This window comes from Myotis nattereri (genome assembly GCF_964212035.1).
Source record: "Myotis nattereri genome assembly, chromosome: 10".
NCBI lineage: Eukaryota > Metazoa > Chordata > Mammalia > Chiroptera > Vespertilionidae > Myotis > Myotis nattereri.
Genome location: NC_138085.1, coordinates 76,276,358 through 76,291,032, shown reverse-complemented (window position 1 = coordinate 76,291,032; position 14,675 = coordinate 76,276,358). Strand labels below are relative to the sequence as shown.

Below are 14,675 nucleotides of genomic sequence, written 5' to 3'. Positions count from 1 at the left end.
TGTTCGGTTCATCACTATATCATCTTTGTCCTTAGTTGACATGTGTATGAACCATATTCCCGCATTAGACTGAAAACACCTTGAGGACAAGGTCCACATTCACCTGCCACTGACCCTCCCTCCATGCTGCCCAGAGTGGGGCTGAGCACACAGTAACTGCTTAGGAAAAACAACAGACACCAGGGCACTGGCCTTTTTTGGCGATGGCCCTGTGGTCACCAGACTCCCTGTTTTCTGGGCCAAGGACAGTGACCAGAAGCACCGCCAGGCATGGCGTGATTGCTCAAGTCCTTTGTGTTTACCGAGTTAAGCTGTGATTCATGTCCAGGAGATATAATTATAAGCATTAGGTGAGCTCAGGTAATGTGGTGCTACATGACCTTTGTTAAGGACAATTAGAGGTCAGTACCGAGGGCGTGTCCCAGGCAGGAGACAGAGGGGCCAGGCATGGATCAGGGTCATACATGGAATGGAAAGACAGGACCCTGGTGTGCTCTCAGCCATGCCACTCCATGGGAGTTAGGGGGAGAGAAGGGCAGAACCCAGGTGTTGGGACTTTCTTGGAGGCTAGAGGCTTAGAGCTGCAGACATCCAGCCCTTGCACAGGAAGGAACAGGATGTGGCTTGCTCGCCTACCCTGGGTCTTGGAGCCTTCTGAGGGATGGCCAGTCATTATTCTCAAGTGATGGCAGAAGATTTGGTGCCAGTGACAGAATGACAGCAAAAAGGACAGAGTTCTGGATTGGAAGCGAGAAACCTGATTCTAGTGCTGGATCACCTCATAACAGGCCATGTGGCCTTGGGCAGCCCTTCCCTTATGTGCTTCTCAGGTTCCCACTGTAGTCTATAAGAGGAGGAGGCTGGGCAGGTCCTTCTCTGAGATTCCTGCTAGCTCTACATTCCAGAAGTTTGCTAACAAAGAGGATAGTGAGAACAGCAATGCTGATGTGAGACTTACTAGGCCTTTGATCAAAGCCAGTGGGCTCACTCCTGTGCTAACAGGCTTGAAGTGGTCACACTTCTCCAGGTTTCTTTCGATGGATATTTCTGTTGCTACATTTCCCTTCCTCGTTTTCACGGTAACATCACTGGAACAGTTTCCATACACGGTATCCTATGGGAGCAGAAGATACAACAGGCATATTCAACGTGGGAAAATATCCTTAGGTGCTTTGGAAAGGGCTGGGAAAGGAGCTGGAAGAGAAGGTAGGAGCGACATGGATTTGAAGGGACCTTCTTCCCCCAGGCAGAGCGTGGGCATTGCAGGTGCCTGGCCAGCCAGAGGTGCGGTGAGGACACGGGGAAGAGGGTTTTGATTCTGAGGCAAAGTGGCCTGGCCGCCTGGGACCCAGCCGACTCTGACTTTATGCTCTGTGCTCTCAGAACATTTTCTCTTCTGCTCATTAACAACATGGATTCCATCTGCCTTGGGTTGTACTGTTCTGATTCTCCCCCCAGGCCCCAAGAAGGCCCCCTCAGGATGTAGCTTTGTGTTCTCCAACAGTGATGAAGTCTAGAACCGAGAACCCAGCAAGGGCTCAAAAATGGTCGTGGGACTGAAGGAAATGGAATTCTCTCAGATTGAAACCTTGAATTCTTAAATGAGGCTGGCAACCTGTTCAATCATTTTCCCGTGTTTGCAACACTCATAGGTTTCACCATGTTGCACCTTGTGGGAATAGAACATAACCCAACAAAGGAGTAGGGTGGCCAGGGCTCCCTAGGAACTGCTGTAACATTAGATCTGCTCGGGACGATCTGACAGTGAGCCCAGAGGACAGGAAAGCCGTGGGCACTGGTGTTTTACACGGATGTAGGGTCTCCTGTGTAAGTAGCTAAGCCAACACTCCACTTCATGTCTACAGTGGGACCCAGCTCAGACATGGGGAGATGAGGTCAAAGGGCCATTCTTATCAGCTTTCTAAATTCTCACCAGAAACAACACTTGCTTGTCCTCTTCCGTTTCCGGGGGAACCAGGAGGGCGGAAATGATGCCTCTCTTGATGTTCAGGATGTGTTTGGGCTCCTCCTTGTCTGGGTAAAGTAAAACCTGTTTCCCTTCGGGAATGGCCAGCCTGAGCTCGAACCTGTCCGAGAGAGAGAGAGAGAGAGAGAGAGAGAGAGAGAGAGAGAGAGAGCGCGCGCGAGAGAGAGAGATATCACAGAAGTGTCCTTTCTCCAGCAGGAGCCTGTTGGACATAAGCTGGGTGGCTCTGCAGCCTTTTAAAGTTTTTTATTTTACTTGTTTTTCTTTTTACATCTTTTCTTTAGAAATATATCCCTACCTTTTAAAAAAGTTATACAAGTGTGTGTATGTGATTGGCATTCTTTTATTTCTTTTCCTTTAATGCTGGCTCACCTGTCCCCTCTCTGCTCCACCCATAGCTCTGCTGCTGTCCCTCCCCACTCAGATAGTCCTACATAGATGTGCGGGTGTAAACATCTACACAGAAAGAGTTCCTCAGTGCTTGTTTTGTACAAATGGCATCGCACTCTGCACATTTTTTTTGATCTCCCTTCAATTCTCCACGAAAATCCTTCTGAGTCATTTGGTAGAGCCGTAACAGATTCTAAAAAACTGCAAAACACTGAATTCTATGCTTATATAGAGTTGTTGTTGTTGTTATTATTATTATTCAGACATTCCCCTATTTAATGGCATTGACTTTCTCCCTTTCTGGATTTTTTTTCCTACATGAACAACACTGAAATGAACATCCCTATGTCTATATCTTCACACACTATACTGCTTTTCTTTTCATGGACTGGAGTCCTGCAATGCAAAACTGCTGTCAAAAGGCTATAGTATTTTTATTAATAATAGATATTGACTAATGGTTCTCATTCCATCAACAATGCACGAAAGTATACTTTTCCTCACAGACCCACCTGCAACAGGTGCTACAGCTGCTTCACAGTTTTGTCATCTTATGAGTATAAGGGGATACAGATCCTAGGACGTCAGTTGCATTTCCTGACCGCTAGGCCATTTGAGCGCCTTTTCACACACTTGTTGGACATTCACTCTTTGACATGGTCTCAGGCCATGTCCGAGGCCTTCACTCTCAAGGACTTCCCTTTGGGAACTTCCTCTTGGGGATTTCAAAGCACCTGCCACACCTGCTCTAGTTAAGTCAGGAGGAGATGGAGTACAGGTACATCTCCCCAGATCTGTGCTCCCTCAGAAAGTTCCAGACACTGTGATGCAGGCTTGCGAAGCCTTGAGGTGGTCAAGGGCAGGAGTCCCTTTAGTTTGGAGGAGGGTAAGGACCAACACGTAATGACTGCTCACTCCCTTCCATCACTGTACCTGCTCCCTCATATACATCTAAGTCTCAGATCACATAAGGTGCATTGATGAGAGAGATAGCAGTGTCAAGGCCTTCTCTGCCAACCGAAAGATGGGCAGGGAGTTTCCAATGCTACCGAGTCCACGGATCTGTGACTGCCTGAATTTCCACACTCGTGGGAATTTAAAAATTGTGATTGGAAGATGAGGCGGGGCGACGTTCAAAGTATTTAGCAACTGGTACCAGGTGGCCACGATCAGTCAGAAGAGGTGCCAGTGGTGGACCATAGAACTACACCGGTGGGGGTGTCCTGGCAAAGGCTCAGGCCTGCGCTCCCCCTGGACTCCCTGAGGCCAGGCCAGGACCCCCTTATGTGCTTCTCAGTTTCCCACTGTAGTCTATAAGAAGACTGAACATCCCCTGCCCTGCCATGGCTAGGCCCCAGCACCTAGTCCTGCTGGGACCCTCCCTGGAGACCACCATCCACCCACTCTTACTTAACTCCTTAAACAAGAATTTCTGTGTTTGAACAAACCATCTCAGCTTTATTATCTCAAGGAATTTAAGCATGAGATCTTTTAGACTCACATTTAAATAACAATGAGGGGACCATCGCTAGGGGAGGGTAAACAATGCTTTCCTCCCTTGGATTGTTGTGAACACTCAGCAATTCCCTGATCCATGGTGAATATCGAATACAAATACATTCATATATGTGCCTACTGTGAACACACATATTCATACCTCAGTGGACACACACACACACACACACACACCCTCCCTCACTCACAACACAGCTCGCAACACAACACCGAAAGCTCAGGAGCTGGAATGCACAGCCCGCGCTTGCTTACTTGGCCATGGCCGCAGCAAACTCCTCGGAGCTCTTGGCCTTCTTCAGCAAGGCCTGGCCCTCGGGGCTGAAGCCATACACTTCTTTCAGGGCGCACTGGCTTGTCTTCAGGATGAAGCTGCAGAGTTGGGGGACCTCCAGCTCGACCTAGAAGACAGAGAGGAGCAGCACATGGAGACCCTCCGACAAGAATGTGAGCTTCCCCACCCCCGCGGCCCAGGGCTTCCTCCCTCCCGTCAGACACGGCATCTGCCCCCCGACACCACAGGTGTCCTTAACAGGCCTCAGTAGCCCTCCTGAATCAACCTAGACATAGTCCTACTTTTAAAAATAGATTTTTATTCATTTCAGAGGGGAAGGGGGAGAGAGAGAGAGGGATTGAAACATCAGTGATGAGAGAGAATCATTGATCGGCTGCCTCCTACATGTCCGCTACAGAAGGTAGAACCTGCAGCCCGGGCATGTGCCCTGACCGTGGATTGAACTGTGACCTCCTGGTTCATAGGCTGACACTCAACCACTAAGCCATACTGGCCAGGCCCTATTTTTGATGTTTTGTTCTGTCTCTTAAGCTTGCCCTCATGCATGTCAAGGAGGATGTCTTTCACTGGTTCTAGATGTGCTCACTTCAGTTATGAAGAGTTATGACTGCTCAGAAGACATGTAGCCTGGGAGTGGGAGGAGGGCTACCATTAGTTTTAATAGCAAAGGTGTCCTTAAAGTCGCACACACCAAAAAAAAAAAAAAATCAGAAAAATCAAACCCGTTTATATCTCTTAGGAACCATTCAAGCCTTCACATGTGGCTGGCGTTTAAACAGCTCCCTACTTGTCACCCAGAACTGTTCAAAAACTTGCCATATGATGGAAGGGATCCCTATTTGCACTATCTACCATGGGAGCCACCAGCTGGGTGTGGCTCTCAGGCCATTGAAATGTGGCTGGTGGGACTAAGAAACAGAAGTCTTACTTTTATTCCATTGAAATAGCCACTTTGGCTAATGGCTACCTTATTTGACCACACAGACAAAGGGGCCTTAGAAAGACAAGGGCAGCTCCCTGGCCTGGTTTCCCCACGCGAACCCCCATTGTGGCTCTTAGCTTTGTTCCATATGAACACACAGGAGTGCGCCCAGCCTCAATAAGAAAAGTCAGACTTGAGAACAAACTGCATGCTTCCATTTTTCTTCTTTCCCATTGGTTTTTAGTAAAAGATGCTATTTGACTGAGATGATAAACATGGCCTTTCAGAATGTTCTCCTGAGATGCCCACTCCCCTTGCTCACCCACCAGACTTCCCTCATCATGTTAAATTACAATGACATCTTAGAAACTGATGGGAAAATAACTCCGGTTGGCAATTTGTGTGTGTGTGTGTGTGTGTGTGTGTGTGTGGCAGACAACTCAGCAAAGTGGCTTTCACACTGAGGGCCAGCTCCCAGCCCTTTGGGATCACAAACGTCTTGGCGTGAGCTGGGTTTGCTCAGCCGTGGCCTCCGGGTCCTCCAGTGTCCCCCCTCCTACCTTGCAGTTGATCTTGGTGACACTCCTCGAGTCTGTAGACGCGGGGGCTCCACTGGAACTCTCGGCTTCATAGTTGTATACGTATTTCCTGAGGTGCTTGAATCGAGTTGTACCTTCTAAAATGAGGAGAGATCAGTCAGCCATGTAGCAGAAATAACGCCTAAGTGTCAGTTCTGGGCAGGGAGGGGCAGGGGCATAGATAATTTTAAAAAAAGGTAATTAAACTCAAATTATTTTTATTTATATTAAAGGTTAAATGGTTGATTTCTGCTTGTTTGTTCTTTTTTTAAATTTTATTTTTCAAATTATTTTTAATTGACTTTGTATTATGCTGAATTTTCCTTTATAGATTTAATGTCTCTACGATGTTTTGCTGGGGCTAACGTTTCAATTAGCTAGATTTCCTTGAATATGTCATTTGAAATACAAGGAGGTGATTTTCAAGTGGTGGGGCTCAGAAAATCTAAAGGAGAGACTGGAAAATTAAGAGGACAACATAAAGCAGACATCGCCAAAGCCTGGTCAGCTGGGAGCTAGCACACTCCTGTGGCTCTTTCTCGGTGCTCCTCAACACCTGGGGCGAAGCTCCTTAAGCATTAGGGGTATCTGGCTGACTGGAGAAACATCAGAATGTTGCCATTGTGCTTGAGAGGAATTTTCTGAACAATTTGAGAAAAAGGACATTGAGACAGGCACCAGGCTGCAGTGATGGCAGAGTCCCACCAGATGGCAGTGCTTCCCCGTCAGAGGCCACCCTTCTGCTCTCGGAAGAACACGGGGTACCACTGCAAGGCCAGCTCCCTTGACCCTTAGGGGTCAGGTAAATACAAAGGGGTGGGTGTCTGGGTCTCCGCACAAAGGTTAAAGTCAGCATTTTTTCACAGTCATGTGCTTGGAATCAATGATTAGCCACTGACAAACAGGATGGTGATGTCTCAAAATGTCCAGGGGCCAACAGAATGACATTCCTACCCCCGCCCTACCCCCGGCCACGGATAGACAGAAGGTCAGGTAGAAGGGAGTTGAGACCCCGTGGGGGTGGGCAGAGGCCAAAGAAATGGCTCCTTGGGCTCAGTGCAGTGCACATTAGTCCCAGCATCACAGCATCGTGATGTGCAGGTGGGTGGGTGGGGGTTTGGGGGTGCCCTTCCCTGCCCAGTGGGGAAATGCCTTACTTGAACAGCTCGGGTTGACATTTTCCAGCACTTCGTCTTCTGTAAGAAATGGAGAAGGACAACTGTGGGTTTTTCCTGTCTTCCGATGGGCCCTGGGGTCTTATAGGGAGGACCTCTGCACCCACAGCGCCTTTCTCTTTTAGGAGGAAGCAGGTTCTGGAGAACCGGCTCCCCAGCCCCTCCGTCCCCTGCCCCCAGGCCTCCCCCCATCCTGAGGCTGGGAGCCACCCACCAGGCCCTGGCCCCCCAGCCCCTTGGCTCTGGACGTGACTGCCCTCCATCTGACCCAGGTCTCAGCTGCCCAGCAGGTCTGAGTCACCTCTCCTGCCACTGGCTTTTTGCCCCTCTGGCTGGTTCTTGGACACCCTGGATGCTGTACCCCAGCGGGGCGGGCGGGCTGGGGGCCGCTGCACTCACCTGCTCGGGCACCTGCTGTGATCATCAGCAGCAGCAGCGCCAGCAGCGCGGGGCCTGATGGGCCCATGGCCGACCTCGGCCTGCTACCTCCCTGCACCTCGCAGGCTGGGCCTGGCCTCAGGACGCTCGCTGGTTCCACGCACAGGGGTTCACACAGACAGAACTCTGCACAGAGGTGAGAAGGCGCTCCGGGAGGGGTACACGCAGGCAGGTCTCCGCACCCAGGTGAGAATGCACACCCCGAGTCGGCACCCTATTTATATGAGGCCGCCCGCCCAGCTTTCGGAACGCCCAGTGAACTACAAAAGGTCCAAAGGGCAGCCTCCAGGCCTGTTTGCTTTTCCAGGGCTCCTCTCAGAACCTGAGGAGGGGCCTTCGGCGAGGGGGCTCAGCTGGGACCCAGCCAGAGCCACACCGGCCTTTCCTCTGGCCTGGCTGGTCCTCTCCCCCGGGGGGGTCTCAGAGGGTGAGGCCATGGGGACAGTGGGCTGGCATCTGAGAAGCCTGCCTGGCCCAGCAGGGCCTTCAGATGACCAGGCACTGGGGCCAACCCACCCCAGCTCCCTAGTCCCACTTTGTAGCCCTTTGGGGAGCCAGCCCTTCACAGTGTCTTGGTGGAGACATTTCCCTCTCCATTCTTTCCCACTTGGGTTGATGGGGCACCCCTAATCCTGATAGGTACCCGTGGCTGTGGTTATCTGCTCAGGATTCATATCATGGGAAGGAAGCAGAGAGAAAAGGGAAGGAGGGAGGTCTGGTGAGTAACTGACCCGAAGTTACCCTGAGGGACCTGAAGTCACCCCAAGGGGCAAGGAAGTCATAGTCACAGCAGGAGCCAGGTGTCCAAATCTTCCAGAACCCCTCATGAAGTGGGGGTCTCCCCACCCCCTTCCCCCCCACCCCCCAAAGCCCACCCTTTGGGCAGAGTCTTCTGGGCAAATTGAGGGGAGGAGCCTGGGTTTCCTCCAGAGATGGGGAGGCCGGAAAGGAGAAGCAGAGTAGTGGACTGGACATGCCATGTTCCTCCCAAACATCTGGGAACCTTCTCCACAGGACATTTCCCACAGGAGACTTCCCAAGGCGCCCCTCCTCTCCCAGGCTGTGGAGAATCAGGCTCAGTGCAGATGGCTTAGGACTGGCCCTGTCCTCAAGGCACCTCCAATCTGGTTGGGGAGACAAGATGGGTAAACAGGAAACTGCTGGTGAGCCATGGAGGTAGGCCGTGAGCAGGGCAGAATGGTGCGGGTATGCCTGCTGGCAGAGTGGGCGTGGAGGGCCATGAAGAGAGAGTGTGGACTAAGGAGTACCCAAAACACCTATCACAGAATCACTACTTGCTAAAATTCGTTGTTTCTGTGCCATATCCAGATGTAACCAATAATTGTGAAGATTTAAAAATCTTCTGGTGGCGGGACCGGTGATTCCAGAAGGGTCATATTCTCCAACAGTAACAGTGTAAAAGACTGCGATGTGGGCCTTGTTCCCGGCCTCGGGGCTCCACACTTCTCTTTCATGTACAGTATTGTTGTGTTTAACACAAACCCCCGTGGGCAGCTACATTCCCTTCAATGATCAGTTGCTTTGCATCCATGGTATATTCATATTGTAAAACGGGGATATTGAAAAGGTCTCAACCCAAGGCTGGCCAAGCCTACGCCACTGAACTGTGAAGTTGCTGGAGAAACTCATCACTCAAAGATGCCATTTCTCTGAGCATTAAAACTTTTTTAAATAACATTTTACTTATTTTGTATTAGTTTCAGGTGTATTCTCTGAGCATTAAAAAAACACACACCTGTTTTAAGTGGGCTGACTTGCCACAGAAGGAGTTGCTGTATTTTAGGAAATGGTCTCTTTAAGGAGAATGGGTGAGTCACAAAGAAACCAGATAGAGATGGCTAACTCCAATTCACCAGCACAAATCCAGGCTTCCTCTCTTGATAACAGATGGAGTCACTGTCCTAGAGTCAGCGTCAGCAGACAAACGTGATTTCTATGATCTGGGACTCAAAAATGAATCTGATAACTTGGGTGCAGGGAAAACCTGTGGGATGTTTGGCTGTCCCTGAGTTGACTGTCATCATCTCTACAGGAGAAAGCCTGGGACTGGGGTGATCTCTTGCGTTCTCTGATTTCCTCTGGAAGTCACCCTGTCCTGGGCCTCCGTGCCCGTTTCTCAAGTACACCAGCACCACAGCACATGTTGAATTGTTGAGCTGAACTTGAGCAGACTCACAAAAATACGGTAAGGTTTAGTGCACAGATTTTTTCTTAAATTACAAAATCCACCTAGATCCTTTTTCAAAAGCGATTTGAAATATAGTTTTATTTGGGACCACAGATACCACCCTTCATCCTTTCCCTTTACTAGTAAGTAGAACATTTCTCAATTCCCTCTCCTAAAAATGTTTTAAGTTTCAAGACTATAGACCACTTTTCAGAGAGACCTCACATAGACCGAAGAGTCAGAAAATCTTCCAGTATAAGTTACTCATTGAACAGAGAAAATACTAGTTCGTAGAGGTCAGCTTTATGCAAAGGAAACCAGTGTCAAGAAGACCTGGAGTTGAATCCGAGCTGGGTTTCTTGTGAGGTCTGAAATCTTGGGCAAGTGACTTCACCAGCCTGGGTCTCTTTTTCATCATCCCTAAAACGGAATTAAAACGATCTCCCTTTCCCGTAGGAACTTCTGAGAATTAAATGAAACAACTAGCCCTAACCGGTTTGGCTCAGTGGCTAGAGTGTCGGTCTGCGGACTGAAAGGTCCCAGGTTCGATTCCAACCAAGGGCGTGTACCTTGGTTGCAAGCACATCCCCAGTAGGAGGTGTGCAGGAGGCAGCTGATCGATGTTCCTCTCTCATTGATGTTTCTAACTCTCTATCCCTCTCCCTTCCTCTCTGTAAAAAAAATCAATAAAATACATATTTTAAATGAAACAACTATGTAAAGAGTTGCATTGATAGCAGGATGCCTGGCAAATAAAAGATCCTCAATAAATGGTAACAGCTACCACTTATTATGTGTGTGTTAGAGAGGAAGTGCATGTTAAGGGTACCAATTGGAGCTAGCTAACCACAACTTATATGAACACAGGCTAATAGGACAAACATAGGAAATCAGTGCTGAAGAAAGGGCTCAGAAGCAAAATCAGGCATTCAGGAGGGCCACGAACACTGCGGCTGCTGGTGTGCTTGAGACACCATTTGTCTCTGCTGCTTCCTAACATTTCTGGGTATTTGAAATCACTGTTCTCTTGTGGGGAAAGGAGGCCTTGCTCCAGCAGACAGATTAGTGACTCCAGCAGAGACACACTCCGCTGTCACAAAGCTAATCTCAGTGAGTGGCTATGGCTTATCAGCTCATGAATGCAAAGTCCCATGGGGTGAACCATCAGTCTGAGTGATCACAGAGCTATGGGTACCCATTAGAAAGCAGCCTGGCCGGCAGAATTTCAAGGAATTAGATAATGCGGAGTAGACCAGTGATGGCTTCTGGGAGGGAGACTATGCATTCTGTTTATCTGAAGGTGACCAGAAGGGTCCTGGCCAAGTCTAGGAAACAGTGGATGCTATGAAAGGCCCCTCAGAAGCCCAATTTCTGAGTTCAGTGTTGTTCTCATACTGAAATAAGCGTTCAGTACATTATTTGGTGAATACAAATCAATGAATCGATGCCCTTCATATACCCCATTGCTACCAGGATACTTACGTACAATGACCATGATGCTAAATGAAACAAGGGTATCTGATTTGATACAAAGAACCTCCAGCTATGCTACTCGGAAAGCTCATTTGGCAAATAGGGACGAGTATTGACAATGATTAATTAGTCTATCTCCTTTCTGCCTATGATGGCATTATAATTGCAAATGATGCCCAGAAGCTGGAAATCTCATCAACTTCAAGAATTATAGATGGGACTATGCCCAGTGTGGTCTGTACATCTCTCTCTCTCTCTCTCTCTCTCTCTCTCTCTCTTTCACACACACACACACACACACACACACAAATGAGAACTGTCAAGAAAAAATAGGGCATTCATGTGAATGGCACAGGTGGGAGATGGTGGAATGGGCCAGTGTCAACCAAATGGAGACATCACCAATGCATAATGAACTTGCTGTGAGGAGGGGAAAAGAGACCTTCCTACTCTGTCGTTCTGCTATCCAAGAGCCAAGGTCAGAATGCTGAGCAGCAGTTCCTTCTGGGGAAAAGAGGCCCGAAGTCCACACTGTCCATGTGCACTCCTGTGCGATGCAGTATCACTTCCTTGACGATGCAGAGCTCATCCATCCAGCCCCACCTACTGCGAGGAGCCTTTCCCTAATCCAGCCCAGTTAGACCTCCTGGCTTCTGACCCTGATCTCCTATCAGTTTCTATAGAGGGCCCTCGTACAAACTGTCTATTGTTGCCCTGAACAGATATTTTTCTCTAGTAGTAAGACTTAGTTTTTCACCTGTTTACATATTACCTTTGAAACCAGAGAGAGAAGCTTAGAGGGCAAGAATGGTGTGAAGTTTTCACCTTTGTATCCCTCTCCCCTCTCCCTCACCAACAGCTCTTTCAGGCTGGGCACATAGTAGCTAGGGAGTAAACACTGTGATTATAATGTGGGATGGTCCTTGTGAGATAGGTTTGCTTTATATGTGTATAGCTTAATGTAGAATGTATGGTAACTTCGATATATATATATATTTTATTGATTTTTTACAGAGAGGAAGGGAGAGAGAGAGTTAGAAACATCGATGAGAGAGAAACATCGATCAGCTGCCTCCTGCACATCTCCCACTGGGGATGTGCCCGCAACCCAGGCACATACCCTTGACCGGAATCGAACCTGGGACCTTTCAATCCGCAGGCCAACGCTCTATCCACTGAGCCAAACCGGTTTCGGCGTATGTATGGTAACTTTGAATCAGTATGAGAAGGGGCAGCATCTATAAGCTAGGATCATGGGACAGTCTCTAAGACTCTGAGTGTTGGTTCCGTCTGTGTGATGAGTGGATAGGACTCGATGACCTCTTAGGCCCATTGTAGCTCTGATTACTTTGATTCTATGACAGTGGTCGGCAAACTGCGGCTTGTGACCTATACACGGCTCTTTGGCCCCTTGAGCGTGGCTCTTCCACAAAATACCATGCATGGGTGCGCACGTACAGTGCGAAGTTGACTTAAAACTTTAAGTAAAGTTTATTAAGTTAATTTTAGGGAGCATTATGTAGTGAAAGAAGATGTAGTGTCGAGGATTGAGAAAGGTATATTGAGATGGTTTGGACATATAGAGAGGATGAACGAAAGGAGGTAGATGAAACAGGTATACAAGACGAGGGTGGATGGGAGAGTTGGAAGGGGTTGACCTCAGTGAATGTACCTCAATCAGACTGAGGACATTTTTAGCAAAGGCCAGTTTAGGAGTACCCTAATTAAGTTAATAACAATGTACCTACCTATATAGTTTAAGTTTAAAAAATTTGGCTCTCAAAAGAAATTTCAATCGTTGTACTATTGCTATTTGGCTCTGTTGACTAATGAGTTTGCCAACCACTGTTCTATGAGGATGTGGTAATTTTTTAAAAGGCATAAATTATATGGGGTTCAAGTCTCCGGGCAGTTAGGGGCTGAGAATTCAGAACCATTAGCAGGATGGGTTTTCCAGGAGGTGACCCACCTCTACAAAGACACACTGCCTGAGAAATAGAACACTCTAACCACTGAGCACACTGGCCAGGGCGGTCAATTACTCTTTACCCATTTGTGTTTTGTTTTGTTTTGTTTTGTTTTAGTTTTCTTTATATTCTCATAGGACTAAGAACCAGAAAGAACTACCCTCAAAAGGCTGAGACCAGTGCTCATGATAAATGGCTGGCTGGCTGGATAAACAAGCCTCGCCATTCCCAGGACCACTGATTCTCTTTAAGGATCTAGGGAGCCCCTGAGCCTTCTGTCCTCTGAGAGCTTATAGAAAAGTAAAGGGGCATGAATACACATCTCAGCTAGGAATGAGTGCCCATAACGCGCCCAAGGTGGGGTCTACACAGCTAGATGGCATTGGTCTAAGGTGCTCCTAGGGGCTCTGGAGGAGGTGAAATGTGAGCAGGATCTTGGTTGATGGGCAGGATTTGCGTAATTGAGTTGGGCGGCACCACGGAAGAGCAATGGCGGGAAGCTGAGACTATGTTAGACATGTCTGACAGTCTGTAACCCAGCCAGCCAGCTGAGTCTGTGGACATGGAGAAGGTGAAGAAAAGTCGGATGAGGACTGGGAAAGATCATACTTCACTGTGCCTGGGCGGTGGACAGGACTTTCTGGCTAATTCCGTCTTTGTTTAATTATGAGTTTCTGTATAAACTGCATCTTATGTATTCATAAAATTTAGCACATATGACATGAAGACTCTAGATTGTATAGAAGGCCATGGGTATTGGGCCGACTCTCTTGGTCCAGAGCTATGAAGGGAAATGGAGGAGGAAAGTGTCAGACATGGAGAGGACCAGAGAGACTGACTCTAGATATTCTCATTTCACAGATAAATGGAGGTCTTGACAGCCTGTGGGTTTTTCCCCCCATGAAAATAAATGGAGGTAGGGCAAGAACTTGGGTCTTCTAGTTTATAATCTAGAATATTCATTCTACTTTAATTGCACTAAATCTACGTTGACGACATAAAATTCCTTGGAGATTGCTTTCTGAAGATGATGAATCTTTGATACTTTTTCTCCTTGTAATTGATTAGTCATTAAAAGTGATAAACTTAATTGATTTTTTTGTGGGTTTGTATTCAGAATAAATATTGCTATGTAACTGGTTATATAGAATCACAGATACTTAGGGCCTCAAAGGGCCATTAAGGTCATTGAATCCAACTCATCTCCCAATATAAGGGTTCCATCAATCTGAGAGTACCTGGCCACCCATTAGCAGGCTGCCTAACTGGTAGAATTTAGTAAAATTAGGTAATGCTCTAGTGAGCATAGAAATTAAGAGTCCCTAAAAGGGAAACTTCTCTTCCCTGCAAATCTATAGATGGCCAGATAGGTCTTGTATATAGATAGCAATGCTTTGAGGTCATATCTCAGGTTCCTTCTATTTCTGTCCCCGATCCAGGTCACAGGGAAAGGTATCTACTTTGGAATAGAAGTTATTAGCATGGGGAGGAGGAAGGAGTCAGGCCACCCTCAGAACCCAGTTGGCTTTGGTTACTAAATCAGAAGCGGGGGTAGAAACATGTACCAATTAGTTTCAGGGGTTCCTTCTCTCTCTCTCTCTCTTTTTTTTTTTTTATTAAATCTTTATTGTTCAGATTATTACATTTGTTCCTCTTTTTTACCCCCATAACTCCCCTCCACCCAGTTCCCACCCCACCCTCCTCCCTCACTCCCCACCCACTGTCCTCATCCATAGGTGCACGATTTTTG

At 47.8% G+C, this 14,675-nt stretch overlaps 1 protein-coding gene across 1 annotated transcript in view; it reads right to left on the bottom strand.

Annotated features, from left to right (window-relative positions):
• Nucleotides 1-7,325, bottom strand: part of APOB (apolipoprotein B) — a gene marked incomplete at both ends in the record, with an annotated part of 36,740 nt that extends 29,415 nt beyond the window's left edge. Inside the window, 6 exons of the mRNA XM_081100512.1 lie at nt 959-1,114; nt 1,934-2,087; nt 4,145-4,290; nt 5,667-5,782; nt 6,842-6,880; nt 7,259-7,325. Coding sequence (XP_080956638.1) covers nt 959-1,114; nt 1,934-2,087; nt 4,145-4,290; nt 5,667-5,782; nt 6,842-6,880; nt 7,259-7,325 — 678 coding nt within the window. The remainder of the gene's footprint in view (nt 1-958; nt 1,115-1,933; nt 2,088-4,144; nt 4,291-5,666; nt 5,783-6,841; nt 6,881-7,258) is intronic.
• Between the last annotated feature and the right edge of the window lie 7,350 nt (nt 7,326-14,675).